Genomic DNA, 21,047 nt, shown 5'->3' on the forward strand with positions numbered 1-21,047 from the left:
AACCCCTTTAAGGAAAAATAAGATGACCACGTTAAGGTTTATTCTGTTACAATGACATTTGACACTTTTTTTGTTTATAACTATATAAAAAGCATGTTTATATCCTAAGCATGTAAATATTTGCTGGTAAAAGCCCTGAAAATTCACAATCACAGCTACAAATATATGCCATAATGCAATTATAACTGTATACTGTACTATATAATATAGTTTCACATCCTCCTCCTCTAGGAAACAAATGGATCTTTATGAACTGAATGGCTGTTACAGACACAACAAGAAACCAACACAAACATGAACAAATGGAGCGCAATTTCATTAAAGTTTCATTGCACATAACATACAAAAACAACTGAGAGGAGCGACAAGGCACACTATTGAACTCTAGACTGGAGAAAATACTGTGAGGGTGCAAAAACAAATAAATATTTATTTTGCAATGAAAGAATATGACGTTTAATTAGAATCATTCAGCTATTTTGCACTGTGCAATCATTTTCAATTTTTACTACCAAATTTTTATAAGCAAAATGGCTCTGGACATTTACTATTGAGAGTTGTTTTTAATTCTTAAGTCATTTAATTAAGTCTTAATGGTTTCTTATTAAATTGTAATGTTGTGAAGAAGTGAAAAGGTGTTATACAAATGACAGGAAACATCTAAGTAGTACAATGCATAAATGTAAATAAAATATTTCACTGTGCTTTTTGGGTAAAATGTGCTGAATTGTGATGAAAATGATTAAAATAGGTTTCATTTTCTCTGAGCAAAATTTTATTTTAGTAGGTATTTATTTGCATTCTGTAGTGAAATGTTTCCTGGACAGACACTAGATAAAGATCTAGGCAAAATTCATCCATTTATCCATAAACTGAAATTGCAATTTAAACAAAGGGTCAGAAATATGAATAAATTCTAGAAGTTGCAAAAAAAAGAGTGCACACTTCCTAGTTCTTGACCCCTTTCTCTCGGTTTAGTGTTTTCTCACATGTTTGTCGTCTAGTCTACTACAGGGCTGTGAGAAACCCCGGGCCAGTCGTACATCTCGGGCACAAACGAATCGTAGTTGGTGTTCCACAAAACAGATCTGATGTACCCTTCCTTATCCACAGGCTCTGGGTATCGAAACGCCATTCCCTTTAAATACACATACTCCATCACCTGTGCACAAAACACACAGCGTCTTAGTAAGGGCTTCTGACAGAAAACTGGTGGCATACTGTGACACACACACACACACACACACACACAGTCTGACCTTGATGGCCATCTGCAGTGACACCTCTCTGATGTTGGACAGGGGTGGATACAGTCGGCCCTGACTCAGCTCTTCATCTGTCAGCTGATCCGCCAGCGTCTGCAAAACAATGTTTTATCAATTTACAATATCAAATATTAACAAAAACAGCAAGTACAAACTTCTGCTTCTTACACACCGGCCATTTAGGACTAATAACTTATGACAAATATCTCTAGAGATAACATTTTGCTAAATATGTGCACTACGTTACATATACATTATGTTTTTGCTTAAAATGTTGTTATTATGATTTATTCAAACATGCATTAAATAATGAACACATGTTATTATGACAGCCACCAAGAATTTAAGTCATAAATATTTCATAAAAACTTAGATAAAAAAAGTGCAACTGAAGTGTACTTATTCAACTTATTTGAATAATAATAAAAAACTAATACAACATATTTAATTTTTTTTGATACGTTGATTTAATATTTAAATTAACTTTATTTTCAATTTTCGGCTAAATTAAAACTTCAATTCTGGTAAAACAACTGTTTGGCTAAAACATTCACTTCAGTTCATCAATGAAAAAAAATTAAATTGAATGATGAATCAGCAACAAAAATTCCTGAAAACTAACATCTGGTGAGATGAGAAAATATTCAACATTGTACAGTAAAATGAAGCATACTATAATAATGAATAATTGAATCTTGAATTAAAAATAAAACTTAAAATAACAGTGTGGTTCAGGATTGTGTATGTACCTTTGCGGCCTCAAGGAAGACCGTATCACTGATGTGTCGCACTCCACTGAGTATAACAGCCAGAGCTACACCTGAAATCACAATCACAACCCCAGGCCAGTTTTAGACCATTTGTTTTTAAGCATCTTTATATGCTACTTAGATATTAGCAGCTTTAAAATGTGGATGTGTTTTATGAGTGAACCATTAAAACATCCATCACTATAAGACTGTAATTAGCGCATGTTAATACCTGGGAATATATAAGCATTGTTGCCCTGTCCAGGGGTCAGTATCCTGCCATCTTCTAGTGACACCGGGGCAAACGGACTGCCACTGGCAAACAAACACCTTCCCTGAAACAGAACAGTCTTCAATTATATTCACATACTGCTATTCTTATGGGTTTGACAATCCATGTGCACATCAGATCTGTGTATGACTACAGGTGTAATGGATGTCATCTGTGTACATCGGAGAGTATTAATGCGGTTATTACTGTAACACTGAAGTGATTAAAGCAAAAGACACACTTTTTCATGCTGAATTTACAAAAAAATTAAGTTCTGGCTCATTCGATCAGATTTTAGAGTTAACTAAAAAAAAAAAAAAACTTGTACACAATCTATTTCATACATTGTGTCTTTTTGCTTTGAAATCGTAAGGATTTTAATGAAGTAAACATAAGAATAACTTTCGTATCGTTAGTAAATATCGGACCAAAACAACTTGGGTTTACTCGATTATCTATAAAGTAACTTTTATATCACGTTCAAATGTGATTATCAAATATGATCATCAGGCTTTTGAGGAACATAGGTTTCTTCATCTCTCAATCATCGTTGAATTGCATTGTACCCATGTTATGAAAATACAGCGTTTTGATCAAAATGAAGCATTTAAATATCATCTTGCGAAGATATTATTGGGAGATATAGAAAGGCAACTAATATTTATAGGCATTTTATATAAATATCGTATAGCTGCACGTTCTCAAGTTTTTCATTAACCGTTAACCGAGGCCCTTAGCCTCGGTTAACCATAGTGTGCCATAGTAACCATAACCATAGTAATTTCCGGACATTGGCCGAAAAAAAAAGGTATGTCCGACAAAATTTAATCTCTCCGGTCAAATTGTCCTATTAAAACTGCCTAATAATGCCGCCCATTAACACAATCTGAATTTGAGAATAAGCCTAAAATGTATAAGGCAAAAGGTAACAAGCAGAGTCCGCGGCCGCCTCGCTAAGGCTATGACTATGACTATGTTTGACACGTACAATATTTGAAAATCGATAATTATTTATTCATTTAAATTACATTTATATCTGAATTTATGTCAACCTATAGACTTTCAAATATCAAAATGTCATGAATTAATATGTATTTGTGTACAAAATGACATATAAACATATTTTCCTATTATACTTTGCCTGGAAACGCTACCAACAAGGCGTCGGTTCTATTTCTAGCATGCACGCGTCGAGCCGCGCCTGAGCCGCGCGTCTCACGCAGGCAGTCGGCAAGCTCTAACCTGTTAACATGCGAACCGAATAAAAAACAGACACGCCACGCAGCTGAGATGCTTTCGCCACGCATCCAGTGTGTCCTGACCGGCCTAATGATGCCCAGGTGTTGGCTGTTGAGATTACAACAACGAGGTTGTACTTGAAGTATATCTAAGCACTGTATTGCAATACTTGCATTTTGCCCCGTCACTTGTATTAGCCATAGACAGTAAAAGAAATGGACACAGCGACCCCATTGGAACTCAATTGAGACAAATGAAGCCCAGTTTTAGCGTTTTTTAGCACTTCCGTTTCTGACGCGCAGACTTAAACGAAGCTTGACGACGTCAGCAACCTGTCTGCCAGATGTAAATCTTCTAAGTGGCTGTGCGCGCAAACTGCCATCGTTAATCTTGCAGAGACGGCGAGCTTGAGCGGGGAGTTCTTTGTCGTGAGTGAGCAGGAGTAAGTATTCTGATTAATTATTTTGTATAGTATTTTAAAATGTAACGCCAATACGCCATATTAAGTTAATTGCTGCGAGCTTCTCCACCTGTCTGTACGGTAATGCGACAGAGAGCCGAGTGGTTATGACGCAATCGTTAGCCTATTTTTACAAAAACTGTTTATACGGGGCCATAATGTAACATAGAAGGTACTGGAGCCCTTTATACATTTTCGTGTATCTTTAGAAATAAATAATGGACAAACAGAGTCTTTAAACGCCTCAGATGTAAAGTTATTCGCTGTCAAAGTGACGCCAAAATGAATGGGAGTCAATGGGAATGCTAACGCAAGTGAAGTTCTGCTAAAAGATGGCAGCCCCCGCCCGACTTCAACTTCCGGTCGAGTTCCTTTCCCCTTGGTATTAGCCCGCTTCATATTAGAAAAATGACTTCTTCTTGTGGACATTACAAATGTCTGGGAGCGCTCTGGCGGTCTCTGGTGGTGCAAAAATGTATTACAACTAAATTCAATGCACGCCATTGACGTCACTTAACCGAGCAAAATGTTTCACTCGGTTACACAATTTTTAACGGTTAATCGGTTAACCGGTTAACCATGGACACCCCTATGCTATACTGTTATAAACTAAATTAAATGTATGCATTTAGCAGACGCTTTTATCCAAAGCGACTTACAGTGCATTCATGCTATCAATTTTTACCCATCACATGTTCCCGGGGAATCGAACCACCAACATTGCGCTTGATAACACAATGATCTACCACTTGAGCTACAGGAACACTGTAAGGAGTTCCTCAAGGGTCAGTACTAGGGCAGCTACATTTCACGCTTTATATGTTACCCTTGGGAGATATCATCAGGAAACATTGTGTTATTTCATCCTACTTTTACTAAATACATATCAGCAACTGCAGCAAATTGTATATTTTTGCTAATTTTGGGGCCTCTGAATAGAACTGAGGTGTTTTCCCTTCCATATTCTCACTATATCATACTGTATGAGCCTGGTGTATCAAATGATTTGCAACAAAACAACACATATCCACAATTGTTTGGGGCTTTTATTTAAATCTGGCTTTACGGGGTTAATGCATGAATGATATTTAACCTGTGTGAGGCTGTAGGCATCTTCAGCGGTACACTCTGCCTTGGCAGTCGGGTTGCTGAGGGCGAAGATAATCGGACGCTCGTTCAAGCTGCCCATTGCTCTGATGACATCATGAGTGAACAGCCGGCCGGCACCTGACACACCTGATGACATTGAGAAAGAGGTCATAATAACATACAGTGCATGCATTTTAATATAGAATTTAGGGGTTATATGAGGCATCAAGCTATATGTACAAACTATATGCTACATACAACAATGACAACCTGTATTTACTTGCACACACAATTCTACAGGTAGAGGAACAGCAACTAAAGGAGCTTGTTTAATTCAAATGGTCATGAAAAAAGAAATGACAACTGTTTTTGTGTAAACCTTGACTAACACAGAGGGAGAAGCTCATCTTACCGATGATCGCCGTGGGCTTAATAACATTGACAGCATCTAAGAAGCTTTTCACTTCCCCCGGATCAGGGTGGAGAAAACCCTCCTGATTAGTATCGGTCTCATAAGCTCTGCCCTGGAACAGAGAAAAGCACACTGGATTACTGGACTGCAGTTGTGAGTCTCAAAGCATGTGGAAGAAGAATAAGTTTCTAAATGACACAGATTTTCAATTCCGGTTGACAGTTTTTAGAGGAGACTTTGCATGTGAGCTCAGTCAGCGAAGCTTAGTAAAATAATGTGATTGCATTTCGAAGACAACAAACAACCTCAGTGGTAGTACTCTTTTTTTTTTTCTGTATTTATATATTATTATATTGTTTATATTTTCAGTTTTAAATTTTAAATATATATATTTTTTTTAACAAACTTTAACATTTCAGTTACTAATTTTGGTTTATGCATGGTAAGGTAAGTTTTGTTATTTTATTTAATAAAAAAATATATATATAAAATCAAACTAAAATTTAATATTATGCCATTTTTAAGGTTCCTAATATTATTTGGGGAGTCTCCTACAATAGGTTTACAAGCATGTAAGTCAAAAATGAAAATCAAAAATTAGTTTGAAGCAGTTCTAAGATTGAGTCTCTCCTTTTCGTGAATCTACTCTGCTCTGATTGGTCAGATGCCCGGATCCGTTGTGATTGGTCTGCTGCTTTCAGCACGTGTCGGAAACAATGCACCGATTGCCAAAGTCTCACATTTTAAACACTCGATAGAAAATATAAACATTTTATTTATCATATCCGTCACAGAAATGGGATTAAAATTACTAACAACTCTTTTAGGCTGTACAGAGTCGATTCTTTATTTTGGGAGAAAATAACTTTATCGTGCACTTTCAGCTTTACAACTTCACAGAATGTAGCTGTATGTGAATGTAAACAGAGCACACTATATGAAAGGCAATATTCTAAATGGCATAATGGGGCACTTCAAAATTTTGAATTTAAATTATTTTATATAAAATAATCAAAGTGTTTAAATAGTGTCACGTTACGCGTTGCAGGAGACGACGAGAGAGAACCAATTGCAGGTAAGTCAGATTTATTTAAGGGATAATCCAGAGGGGTAAACAGTCCAGGCAGGGGTCGAAACCAAAACATCAATCCACATAAAAACAAGACACGAAGACAAGGCAAGGCAAGGCAAGGCAAGGTAAGACAAGAGTTGACGGACATGAAATATCAAAAGACATTAGACAAGGACTCCGTAACACAGACTAAGACAGACTGGGTATTTATACAGAAGGATAATGAGGAGACAGGAGACAGGTGGGGAAACAATTAATTAACTTAACAAGGAGGAAGGTGACCATATAAGGAAACAGGAAGTGATCTGGGACAGACACCGTGAGAAGGAGGACATCTAGTGGAACCCCGGGGAACAACAACCCAGACACTGTGACAAATAGTTTTAGCTATAATAATCCTGGTAGCAATGAGACATTTTTAAAAGTTGGTTCATTTGATTCAATGAACTGGTTCAAAATCAGGATTAACTTATCATCGTTTATATTCCATTTTTGTAGTTAATTAAAGCGGGCATCATTAGTACTATAGCTCATAGTATTAGTGATTTGTTTTAAACTCACTTATCAAAAGTATAAATGTTTGGCTTATGACTTGAGTGGAGTAGGGATATGAATCCGCATTAGTTTCTCGATTCAATTACAATTATGTTATTATTTGACACATTTTCATAGAAATTTTATGTAAACTATTTTGTGCATTTTATTATATTACATATGCAGGCCCCTTTTAAAAATAATTACAAAGTAATAAATTTTATGCTCGCCCACCTTTACTAACAGACCATATTTGTCAAACATCCAGATTTTCTTTCTGGCTTCTGCCTGAGACACTCCCGACTCCATCATGGCCATGACGATCAGGTTAGCGATTCCCAGAGCAGCCTAATAAATACAAAATTCTATCTTAAATACACAGGTTACGTTAGTTTAATCTCATATCAGACCACACAGATTAAAAGACTTGGTTTGCATTATAGTGTCTTTAAAAGGTGTGACATGAGCTCACCTCTCCAGCCCCCAGAAACAGAACTTTATGTTCAGATATTGGCTTCCCCAAAACACGTTGAGCGGTCAACAAACCTGCCAGAGCTACTGATGCAGTGCCTGCGGACACACAAACACAACTACTTATGCACAGCAGACAAGCAAACATCTGAAAATAAATCAATTAAATATGCATTTCTTAAAGGAAATACCGCTGCATGTAAAGACATCATAAGTCTCATTTAGATTTTGAGAAAAAAAAAGAAAAATCTGATCATGCTTTCCTCAACAATATGCATGTTTTCAACAATGATTCATGGTTGGAGCACAAACCACTTATACTATGAGTAATAAGTATAATTGTAAAAGATAATATTACAATAATTGTATTGTAAAAATTATATATTACAATAATATTGTAATAAGAGAAATATTAGTTGAAAACCTTTTTACTAAAACTAAACTAAAATTAGAAAGTTTAAGTATGAAGCACTAAAATTACTAACTGGACTAAAACCGATTGAAATGAAAATAAACGAGTACACAAAGTAATACCAGCTGTGCTTAGCAAACTCCATTATTAAATCTAGGACTGGTACACACCCTGGATGTCATCATTGAAGGTACAGTACTTCTCACGATATTTCTTCAGAAATCGAAAGGCATTGTGATTCCCAAAGTCCTCAAATTGGATGAGGGTGTCCTGTCCGTACTTATCCACCACAGCCTCCATGAACTCGTCTATGAGATCATCGTAGCGCTGCGAACGGTCACGCCGCTGATACAGACCCATGTAGAACGGGTCCCTCAGTAACTTCTGCAGAGACACACAAACACACGTAACACGGTTGTTTTCATACACCATCTGTAAGCAAATGTAATGTTCGTTTGAACATTGAGAAAAAACCCACCACAGCAGGATTCTGGACTTAAGAAAGGCATTCAAATCTCCATAGTGATATCAACAGTGAGAAGTGATGGATATATGTGACCCTGGACCACAAAACCTCTTAAAGTCTTAAGTGTCAATTTTTTCAAAATTGAGATGTATACATCATGTGAAACTTGAATAAATACTCTTCCCATTTATGTATGATTTATTAGGATCAGACAATATTTGGCAGAGATAAAACGGTTTGAAAATCAAAAAAAAAAATCTAAATACTGAGAAAAGCACATTTAAAGTTGTCCAAATGACCTCTCAAGCAATGCATATTACTAATCTAAAAAGAAGGCCTTTTTATATTTATGGTAGGAAATGTACAAAATGTCTTCATGGAACATGATCTTTACTTCATATCCTAATGATTTTTGGCAAAAAAGAAAAATGGGAAATTTTGACCCATACAATGTTTTTTTTTGGCTATTGCTACAAATATACCCCAGTGACTTGCTTTGTGGTCCAGGGTCATATAGTTAATATTCTTTGATGTTTTCATATTTATATATGTAATCATTTTATTTTCACATTGAACATTTTATATATACACAATAGTGATACAAATATTAATATATATTAATATATATTAATATATATATATATATATATATATATATATATATATATATATATATATATATATATATATATATATATATATATATATATATATTTATATACATACACACACACACACACACACACACACACAAACACACACATTCTGTATATAGTTATATAGTGTTACCTTTTTTGACTAATCACAATATTTAATATATAAGCCAGCCATGGGAAATTGTTATACATTTTGTAATTAAATAAATAAGTTTTACATTTAACCACTATATATTTAAATATATATATATATATTGTTATTAAGCGTTAAATGTTAAATTAACGTATACACGTCAACAAATCTCGTCAGTGATGAATGGTTTGGGAATGAATGGTCACCAACCTCGTTATCCGTGCCTACATCAATGCAGACCGGCAGGCAACTCTCAGGCCGAATCCCAGCACAGGCCGTATAAAGACACAGCTTCCCTACAGGAATACCCATCCCATACACTCCCAGATCACCCAGACCCAGGATACGCTCACCGTCTGTCACCACTACAGCCTGTAAACACACACAGATGAACAATCCCTCACTGTACTAAATAAAACTCTCTAAAGAAAGCCAAGTAATATACGCATCACAGTCTAAAAGATGTTGTTCGCCATGAAATCTAAACATGCACTTTAATATAAATTGAAAAGTAGCAGAATGCTGGAATGTTGAAATCTAATACCTTGACAGTGGTTTCTGGCCAATTATCCAGTATGGAACGAATATGTCCTTGGTCCTTAATGGAGATAAACAGACCTCTGTAGAAACAGAGACAAAAACTTCAATCTCTTTGCCACCCAAACACACAAACCAGTGTTTCAGAGTAAATGTCCCCTATGATGACAATGACAACAAGAAAAATATTCTTAACACAATAATACTTCTCTTGTAAAATATTAACTTAATTAAATGTTTAAAATGTACTTTAAGCTATGATTTGTATCAAATATATAATGTATCAAAGCTAAATGGTTAATAATTAAAGAAGTGCAGCTCACTTGGGTCGCCTGAAGATATGTCCATACTGAGTACATGCGAGACCCACAGTAGGTGTGTAGACGATGGGCATGAGAGCCTCGATGTCTTCCATAAGCACACGGTAGAAGAGACGCTCGTTTCTTTCTTGAATCCCCATTAGATAGATGTACCTGTTCAAATTAACCCATTAGATTAGATTAGATTAGATTAGATTCAACTTTATTGTCATTTTGCTGAGTACAAGTACAGAGCTAATGAAATGCAGTTAGCATCTAACCAGAAGTGCAAGAATATAGTGTTTTATATACATAAAAGTGCAGAGTAAGTGAAGCTATGATATACAGAATGTACAGTGGAGTTGCTATATACAATATTGATCAGAGTATGTACAGAATATAAATATGAATGTAATGTAGGGATTGTATGTACATTATGAACAGAGCAAAGAAGGATTATATACACATTATGAATAGCAGGAACTTGGGAACAGTGGTAATAAATACAGTTGAATGAGTGTGCCAAAGTATTGTTTAACAATTTATTATATGCAAAATAACAGTAGTGCAATGATATTTTTTGTAGAAATAGTTTACTGTGCTGGTACAGTAACAGCTTTAGATAGTTTATAGTGTACAGTTTATAGTGTACAGTAACAGCTTTAGACAGTTTATCAGTTCACTTTCACTTCACTTAACTGATGACAAAGAATTGACAGAGCAGCCATCAAGTCTTAGACAGTGTTCTAGGTGTTCTAGGCGAAGAATAACAGTGAAAGCTAACACCATGTTTCCAGATGATATCTCCCAAGGGTAACATATAAATCGTGAAGAGTAACCGTCCTAGTACTGACCCTTGAGGTACTCCATACTTCACTTGTGATCGATACGATACCTCTTCATTCACTGCTACAAATTGATGGCAGTCATATAAGTATGATTTAAACCATGCTAATGCACTTCCATTAATGCCAACAAAGTTTTCAAGTCTATGCAAAAGAATGTTGTGGTCAATTGTGTCAAAAGCAGCAGTAAGATCCAATAGAACTAATAAAGAGATACTGCCACAATCAGATGATAAGAGCAGGTCATTTGTAACTCTAAGGAGAGCAGTCTCAGTACTATGATACGGTCTAAATCCTGACTGGAAATCCTCACATATACCATTTTTCTCTAAGAAGGTTTTGAGGACATATCCTACTGACAAGGAGGAATTAATAATAGTCAGAAGAGGATCTATAACTTCTGGAAGCACCTCTTTTAGAAGCTTAGATGGTATAGGGTCTGACATATTTTTTTGATTCATGAATCAAATTTGACCTTTTGTAATTGGACATTTTCAAACAGAAACAGAATATGGAGTTTGAAATAATGTTGGGTTGCACTATTTAGCTAGATAACTTTATCTATCATGAAAAAAGCAGGTTATGATTATTCACTTTTTTCACTTTCACTTTATTGGCTAAGATTTTTTGAGCCACAAAACCTTTATTGCAAGATTTCTCATATTTTTGGATAATATACACAGCAAACTTTGGTTATTTGGATTGAATTAATTCAAATCAAATTGTAGAACAGCTCTTATTATCTGGAAAGGGTAGTGAAGTGAATGAATGTACTTCTGCAGTGGGTCGGACATCTTCTTCAGGTTCTTCTGGAAGCGCATTGCCTGGGTGTCCTGAGTCTCGATCTTTGGTGGCAACAGACCATGAATGCCCAAAATCTGCCGTTCTTTCAGAGTGAAGGCCATTCCCTATGCATGCACAAATACACAATAAAATGTTAACACTACATTTTTACTGCAGTAAAATTGAGGATTGGAAGTTTGGGAGTGTTTAGAAGTCAAGAAGGCTTTCTTGAAAATTTTGAATGCCTAACAATGGTCAAATGAAAAAAAAAAAGTATTGTTTTTACAAATAGATCAGATCCAACCATGTTTTATATTTTAAACAAAAAACGATTGTAGCTTCTTTAAATATTAATATTACTATTATTATTGTTACTTAATGTACACAATAAGTTAGTTATTTACCTTATTCTATATCCATTTGTGGTTTGATTTATTTTATCAAGAAGGCACAACAGCAGCTACATTTTCTCCACCAGCTAAGAAGTTGGGCTGTGACAGTAGCTGTGAAAACCGCGTCACCGTGGTGGTTGGTTGCCACTGTTGTTGTCTACTGCCGCCGGCAGTAATGCATGTGACATCACGCACTCTATACACACTTGTTTTGTATACTAAAATATAATAACAGTAATAGTTGCAAATTGTTTTATTTAGACTTTAAGTTTATAGTAATTTTCAAATTACCCCAAACGCCGTACACAGCGTTCCTTTAGACTGGCAGGTTTGAGAGCAGGAAAATACAGTTTATGAATTCAGCAAATTGATTTTGTGTTGGGCGATGGTCCTTGTTGGGAAACCAAATACTACATTGCCGGTCTGTTGCCATTTTCATTCATGTCACTCATCTGCATTTGTACAAGTGTCTTCAAGTTCCAGTGATCGCAAAAATGCCTGGCTGGAAAGGTTGGGTGAGGCTTAGTTTCTCCAAACTGGCCAAATACAAACAAGTGATAAATGAAAGATTTTAACAATAAATGTGGTAACGATTTCTATTTCAAAGAGAGTGTGTGCCCTGCAGACGATACATTAATGTGCCTGTGGGATTTATACTTTTGCCTGGCCCCGCTTCGCGAGACTCCACTGACTGCGTGCACACCTTCCCAAACGGACAAGGCTTTTTTCAGTGAACTGTGTCTACACTGGTCTGCTGTACAATAAAACCATGTGTAAATCTTTGATCTGAGCTGCCACAAATGTAATGCATACACATCCTGTGTGTGAGGAGGAAATGTCTGTGGGGAGGAGATCAAATCAGAAGAGAGACCAATGAGGGTCAGTGAGAGGGAAACACCCATCTATAAAACACAGGAACTGCATTCACTTTACATTCCAAATGCCTGGAGTGTGTGTGCATGTGTGTTTGAGCTTGTTTTGTTTTTAACAGGGCTGGTGGGTTACAGGTCTGCTTAAAAAAAATATATGTTAAAATCAAATAATAAAATGACCACGGACTACATCATATGTGACCCTGGAGCATTAAACCAGTCTTAAGTCACTGGGGTATATTTTTAGCAATTGAAAACAAAAACATTGTTTGGGTCAATATTATATTTTTGTTTCTTTTTTTAATGCCAAAAATCATTAGGATACCAAGTAAAAATACAAAAAAGATATTTGGTAAATTCCCTACTGTACATAGATTAAAACTTAATTTTTGATTAGTAATATGCATTGCTATTCAAAGGTGATTTTCTCATTGTGATTTTTTTGCACCCTCAGGTTCCAGATTTTTAATAGTTCAATATTTTTATTCCAGCCAAATATTGTCCAATCTTAATAAACCATACATCAATGGAAAGCTTATTTATTCAGCTTGTAGATGCTGTACAAATAATAAAAAAAACCCACTTAAGACAGTTTTTTTGGTCCAGGGTCACAAATACAACTGCAGCAAGTTTACAATAAAATATTTTTGACTGTGTCTTGGGTCATTGCTTGATCTCCAAAGTAAAATAAGAATATGAAACAAAACCAGTGGTCTACAGCAAATGAAGCACACAGCCATGTTTTTGAGGATACGCAGCTCATCTGCTGAGTCACTCCTCTAATGATCTCCAGACAAAAGCATTTAGACCCTCAATACACACAGGGACTGTGTTAGACTGTATACATCAACGTTGTGGTAGTGGTGTAGCATGACAGAACATGGTTACACTTTATTGTGCATGCAGTCTTACATTCACGTGAGTTGAGGTGAAAATGAAACACTACTAAAATGTCCAGTTTAATTTAGTTTATGTATACATATATATATATATATATATATATATATATATATAGAGAAAAAAAAATTATATAGCGACATCGCTTACTGTGATGATCAAATTATAAAGGCAGTGATTTAATTAAATAAATACATCCACTGCAGGTTTCAGAGGAAAGCATGGCACTGTGTTCATTCGCACACGTACAGCTCATGATATAAGATGCAGCTCAAATTTACTCGTCTTTCTATATTACAGAAAATTAGCATGATTGCTCTTGAGATATTATTTGATGATAATCACAACACAACATCATAATTATTATTTTAAACTTTATTGCTTAATTTAATGCTTAATTAAAAAGGTTTGAGTTGTGAAGAGTTTACATTAAAATGATGGTATATATACCATATATATACACACACACACATAAACACACACACACACACACACACACATATACATAGAATCAATCAGGACACATTAGCAACCACATACTAGAAACACCCTGGCACCCAGCTGACGAATGATACAAACATTGACAGCCAATCGGAATCCATCCTGCTATAACAAGCTCGAGAATTTTAAGTGGCAGACGCACATGAATAAACACGATAATGTTCGCTGGTGTGGACGCTAATATTTGTTATCTTTAGTTATCTTTATAGTTATGTTCTCGGTGTGAACTTGGCTTTACACAGCTCCCTTCTCTAATCTAACGAAATGTTGTTTATCATTTTTTTTATTAAGTGTGTGTTTGCGTTTAATGCAGTCATTAAAACTGAGATCCTAATTTTTGTGCCATTTGTATCATTTAAATGCTGCAAATTACAGGTTAAAAGCAGATTCTTCAACTCTTCAATAAATGATACTGAAAACCAGAAAGTACGTTGACTGAAAGAGACATTGAGAGAGAACTAGAAGGCAGACAGATTGTATTTAGTCTAACCTTGTTGGTATGAGGGTTGAGCATGAGCGGTTTCCCCTTTTCTTTAGTGTGAACCCATCGGCACACGCTCACACATGGCCTCACACTCATGCTTAATCTGGACAACATGGCTGCACTGATACCGACACACACCTGAAAAAAAAAAAAAAAAAGAATACATGCCATTACACTTAATGCACTCAGACAGAAAAACAGATAATTTTGATCATTAGTGTCTGATAGAAGATCTGCTGATTAGATTTAATTAGAATTATTATGGCTGATCTGTCGGCATCGGAGTCTCACAACACAATCCTGACTGAGAATATTATGAGTCACTGATGTGCCAGAGACCTTCAGCACACAGATGGCAATGAAGAACATCCTTTAAAAAAATGCTGTGGCCCTTCAGAAGAATATTAAAGTCTTTGAAAGCAGTATTGAAAAGCAATGCAAAACAGAAAACCAAACGCTGAAGTTTGTGAGGCATAAAAACCCATGCACGTGATCACTGAAGATAAAACAGTGACCGGCCCAACAAAGCAAGTGATAGTTCTCAGTAAAACAAAATTAGCATTTTTGTATGAGCTATTCCTTTAGGGATAAATCATATTACTTGTCTCAACCACATAGAAACATTCAGCTCCCTTCCCCCATGAGCTGACCTTAAAGCACATACACAGTGCACATTCAGTGCTCTCACTCACAATCTCAGTCACACACAAGGAATCAGGTCAATGAATGAGATTAAGCCAGAATCTACTGTCAAAATCAGGTTTTCCCAAAATGGGGTTTTTGAGTTGATGAAAAATATTAAATAATAAAAGAGCAACATTCACATACATAATTAAAATAAATTACATTTTGAATGTAATAAAATTTTTGTTTCAAATATTTAGAAAAATTATATAAAAAAAATAAACATACATACATACATACATACATACATACAGACATATACATATAGACTCCGTTTACATGCAGCCAATAACCCGTTCAAAACCGGTATATTAGCAATAACCCGGTCGTGCACGGCCATGTAAACACCGGCAAAAACCCGGATATGCTCATATCCCGGTTTTTAAAAACCGGGATATTATACCTGGGGTACCCCTTTTCTAACCCGAATATTTGGTCTTGTAAACGCGTTTCGGCATATCCCCATCAAAATGTGTGTTCTGCGCATGTTCTATTCGCAAGGAATCTTGGTCTTTTGAGTCTTTGGATACAGGAGGAAGAATCGGAAATGACGCACATTGCGTCTTACGTCCAGACGCTAACCGTGAGTCGCTGTTTACATCGGGATATTGGCGACTGATTACACATTCCATGTATACAGGAGTAACTCTCTCTGCTCACGCATGTAAACGGGTTATCCCGAATGTTTCAGAAACCCAAATAGTGACCTTAACCCGACCATAACCCAAATTTTAACAGCATGTAAACGTAGTCAGTGTATTGGTTTACCTGCATGTCATGTGGCCATTAAATAACATGTGTTAACTGTGAACATGCAAATGTGCTGTTAAAATGATAACTTTCTAAGGGCTTTTGCTGTCAAACACGTTTGGAAATCCCTGACACAAATGATGCAAATACTAATTTCTCAGCATCCTGTAATCTCCTGGAAGGAAGATGAATAAAATAAAATTAAGTAAATAAACAAAAACAATTAGGGTGAGGAAAAAAACAAAACAATATGAGGGTGAATAAATTATTACAAAATCACAATTTATGTGTGAATTAAATGTCAAACTAGTTTACCCACATAATCACATAATACTGGTCTTTTTACAATGAGAAAGAGATTTCAAATGTTCCTTTCTCTTTGGAGTGTTACAAGCTCTTGGTGCATAATGAAGTAGGGCTGTGTATTGCCAAGAATCTGGCGATACGATACGCATCAGGATACAAGGATTGCAATATGATATATTGCGATACACTGCAAGCAAAGAGATATATTGGGATATTTCTTATTTTAGGAATAGTACATATTGTCAGGAAAGCTGTCATTAAGAACACACCACCATATGCAAACCTTAGCAATAAATAAATAAATAAAAATTGTTTAACCAGAACACAGTGGTATCTGCCTTTGCAATCCTTTAGTTAAATATCAGGGTGCGACATTAAGCTTTGACATGAGCTTGTCCTTCAGACAAGTAAATCAATCATTCACTTACTAAATGTACATATCTCCATTTACGCCGAGGTTACCTTGCTCAAGGGTGCAACGATGACAGGCCAGGGAGTTCAGGGGTCACTCTAAACTGGGACATTTGCATTTAAAGAAATAGATCACCCAAAACACTGAAACAGTATATTCCAAGATATGTTGAAGCTACAGAACAACAGACAAATTATCTGCAAGGCAGCAACTACTCACAATGTGATTTATGCATACATACATTTACGCATTTGTGAGATGTTTTTTTTTTTCCCCCAAAGTAAATTATATTGTACTTAAGAAATTGCCTGGGACTTGAATCCATGACGCATTGCTATCGCCATGAACATATACACCCAAGTTACCAAACTAACCAGAGTTTATTACAGATTATTCACCATGAGCCTACAAATGTGACCCAGAAACAGAAAACATGCCTTCCTTCTTTAAGGCTATTCCTGCCATGGCCTTTGACCTTTAACAAGTGACACTGAAAGTTATTTAGGGAACAAATGGGAAGTCACAAACCAGATCTGCCTAATGTGTACTTGCTCAGTGAAAAACAAGCCAGTGATTTCACAAAGCGGCACCTCATAGCTGATGAACACAACCTGATCATCAAACAAACACAGTTTCGGACATAATTTCTGTGATTTCTGGAACTACGTATAATTAGTTTAATGTAAGTGTCTTAATTAAAGGCAATGATGAAGATAGGTCACGGATTAAACCTAAAGTCTTTGAGAGTCCTGGTCAGATCTCAAACCATTATATGATGCTACACTAAGAAGTTATTTTGTAAAAGCCGATTTCCTAGAAATCAGTATAGTTTATCGATTACTCAATCCAGGTTTGAACCTACAACCTTAGTCCAGATTGCAATGGAATTTGAGTCAATCTTTTAATAGAATAAATTAATTTGTTTAACGAAACCAGTGTGGAAACCAATGGTTGATAAACTGGACAGATCCGAGGTATGGGTTTCCAAAAAGGCATCGTAAGCGAACTGTGGTTGTTAAATATTGAACTATAACGACATTGTTTGCGACTCTGGGAAAATGACCCCTGTCAATTTTTGACACCGCAATTATTTTGTTCTGATTGCTTCTGAATTGAGCGGATTATCATCACTTAAAGTCCATTCATTAAAATTTATGCTTCAGTTGTTTTGGCTACTTTTATTATGTGTCGTGTGCAGCAGAGGCCCCCCAGTTTATTATACAAATATTATATTTAGAAAAAAAAGCAGCAGTGCATAATTCTGTATGCAATTCTGTATGACCGTCCATCAGTCCGCAAGTAATGGTAAGACAGCAAACCGGTTCACTATGTTAAGGCAGGAAACATACTGTCAGGCCAGTCATGAATGTTATCTGAGCTCAGTCAGTGTTCAAAGTCGTTTGGTGTGTGGTGACTAAAGTATTTAAGACCAGCTGTTGCCAGTAATCTTAACAATTAGCCTATATACTGAATATAGGATTATAGATGGGTAAGTCTCAGCTCGGTGTTCCTCTTCAGTTCCTTCTTCACAAGCAGTTCAGTCAGTGTACTGCTTGAGTAAATGAATTACTCCGGGATATTGGTTTGTTTGAACTCAGAGGGAGTGTCAGCCACATTAAAAAAGTTAACAGCTTAAGTCATTTGTGGATTAATGCGTATTGGAGACACAAACCGTTTCAAACGATTCAGTTCGATTCATATCACAAACTGCTTTGTTTTGAACTTTCTCTCACAACAGACATGGAAGAGAAGACAATGCTGAATAAAGTCATGGTTTTTGCTATTTTTGGACCAAAATGTATTTTCGATGCTTCAAAATATTCTAACTGACCCTCTGATGTCACATGGACTACTTTGATGATGTTTTTCTTACCTTTCTGGACATGGACAGTATACCGTGCACACATTCAAAAAGTTAACAGCTTACGTCATTTGTGGATTAATGCGTATTGGAGACGCGAACAGTTTAAAACGATTCCGTTCGATTTGGTGAACTGGTTCAAGAAGATCCGGTTACATCGAGTGATTCGTTCGCAAACCGGATGTCACAAACTGCTTTGTTTTGAAATCTCACAACAGACCCGGAAGAGAAGACAATGCTGAATAAAGTGATAGTTTTTGCTATTTTGGATCAAAATGTATTTACGATGCTTCAAAAAATTCTAACTGACCCTCTGATGTCACATGGACTACTTTGATGATGTTTTTCTTACCTTTCTGGACATGGAGTATACCGTTCACACAGTTTCAATGGAGGGACTGAGAGCTCTCGGACTAAATCTAAAATATCTCAAACTGTGTTCCGAAGATAAACGGAGGTCTCACTGGTTTGGAACGACATGAGGGTGAGTTATTAATGACCTAATTTTGATTATTGGGTGAACTAACCCTTTAAGAGGTTCACCCATAATTATTGTGCAAAGTTTGCAGGTTGCTTGTGTGATATCCATTGGCTCGCTTTCCTGGTTTGAAACACATATTTACAATATTGCGACATTGCGCAGCGGATTTGCGTTATGCCACCGGCTCACTTTTGCCCAGGCCCGCCCAAAAATAAAATTCTGGCTACGCCACTGGTTTGGTGTCTGGATTTATCTGGAAACTTAGAATGCAGCATGGAATGGAACAGCACGGAATCCCATTCATTGTCATTTTTCAAATCGAATTTCTATTGATTGGAAGATTTAAATGACATTCCATTTTTGTTGTTGTTGTTCTGTGGAAATCTGTTGTTGTTTGTTAACAGTAAAATGCTAGTTAATGCCGCAAACCCAACGAGCCACAGGCGTAGAACCAAAATACTGACAATGTCAAACCACAAGACCATCAGCTAACTAATTAAACAATCATGTAAACACGTTCTATAATGTGATGCTGTTAATCTAACGTTAATTGAGTGACGTGATGACAACTAACACAAAACGCTCAACGCACTTAATATATTACCCTCCAGAACTCTCTTAAAGGATATAACTGAGGCCTTACCATTTCCTCCAAACGTCTCAGAGTCAGCTGGTCACCATAAAACGCGACTGAACATTATATTTTGGATAAATTCACCGTTTTGAGGTGTGCGCGTCAGGTCACGCAGAGCGAGTGACAGTTAAAAGCCTTCTCTGCACGAGACATTCTACCAAACACACACGCAGACAGCCAATCAGAAACGAGCTGGAGTTTACCGTAAAGCTCTTATGTAAAGCGCAGAACAAACGACAAAAAAAGTATATAGGTCTCTGCGGGAAATTAATGTGAGTTACCAGATCTTGCTGTTTTTAGACCATGATACCTGATTGCCTGACGTCATAGTGATGGTAGGTTTAGGGGTGGCGTTAGGTAAGGTAGATCATTTTGATTGCATGATTTAGAAACACCCAGTATTTTAAAAGCACCCACAAGGTCCTAAACAACCACTTTTACTCTGCAGAGAAGCGGAAGATAAGTGATGAAATTACCGTAAACTTCTTACACAAACCTCATCTCATTCCTCAGTTCAACTCAGTTGAGTTTTTCAACAGTTGAGCTTGAAGTGAAATAGTGGAGTTTTCATTTTAGTTTTAACAAAGATTATAGAGAATAAAAAAGAAGAGAAGCACAGCTTGACGTCATCTATTTTGGAAGGATTGCGATGTATTCTAAATATAAACTTGTTCTGCCAATCAGCGTCATTTCTGGACTCGCAAAATAGCTACACAAATAAAACCAGATGTTTGTATTTAAAGTAAAAAAGCTAACACACTAGAATAGTTTTAAAGCTTTAAAAACAACAAACGTCTATATTCTCCTTATTATCACATTAGGCTACTGCTCTAACATAACTAATTTCAGTTTCAAATTATTTTCTGCTTGATATCTTGTAGTTCAATTCCACTTGATTTGTGTGGTGCATATTTAATGTAACAATGCAATACATAATATAGTCATATTAATAATATTGCATAGCTATAATAACATCCTCAAACAAAATAAAAAAAGAGATTACATTAGATAAAATTGTATTAATATGTACAGTAGCAAAAGCTTGGACACATTACTATTTTTAATGTTTTTGAAAGAAGT

The 21,047-nt window shown here is 36.0% G+C and overlaps 1 protein-coding gene across 1 annotated transcript; it reads right to left on the reverse strand.

Annotated features, from left to right (window-relative positions):
* Positions 1–18: 18 nt before the first annotated feature.
* LOC113073127 (NAD-dependent malic enzyme, mitochondrial-like) lies at positions 19–20,140 on the reverse strand. Its single transcript, XM_026246015.1, has 15 exons — positions 19,977–20,140; positions 14,846–14,977; positions 11,685–11,818; positions 10,090–10,239; positions 9,774–9,849; positions 9,440–9,601; positions 8,145–8,358; positions 7,564–7,661; positions 7,326–7,439; positions 5,486–5,597; positions 5,078–5,220; positions 2,247–2,349; positions 2,015–2,085; positions 1,260–1,358; positions 19–1,162 (listed from the first exon to the last, which is right to left on the reverse strand). The coding sequence occupies exons 1-15, from the start codon at positions 19,977–19,979 to the stop codon at positions 1,001–1,003; spliced, it is 1,773 nt and encodes a 590-aa protein (XP_026101800.1). The 5' UTR covers positions 19,980–20,140; the 3' UTR covers positions 19–1,000.
* Between the last annotated feature and the right edge of the window lie 907 nt (positions 20,141–21,047).

Source organism: Carassius auratus, chromosome 5, assembly GCF_003368295.1.
Source record: "Carassius auratus strain Wakin chromosome 5, ASM336829v1, whole genome shotgun sequence".
NCBI lineage: Eukaryota > Metazoa > Chordata > Actinopteri > Cypriniformes > Cyprinidae > Carassius > Carassius auratus.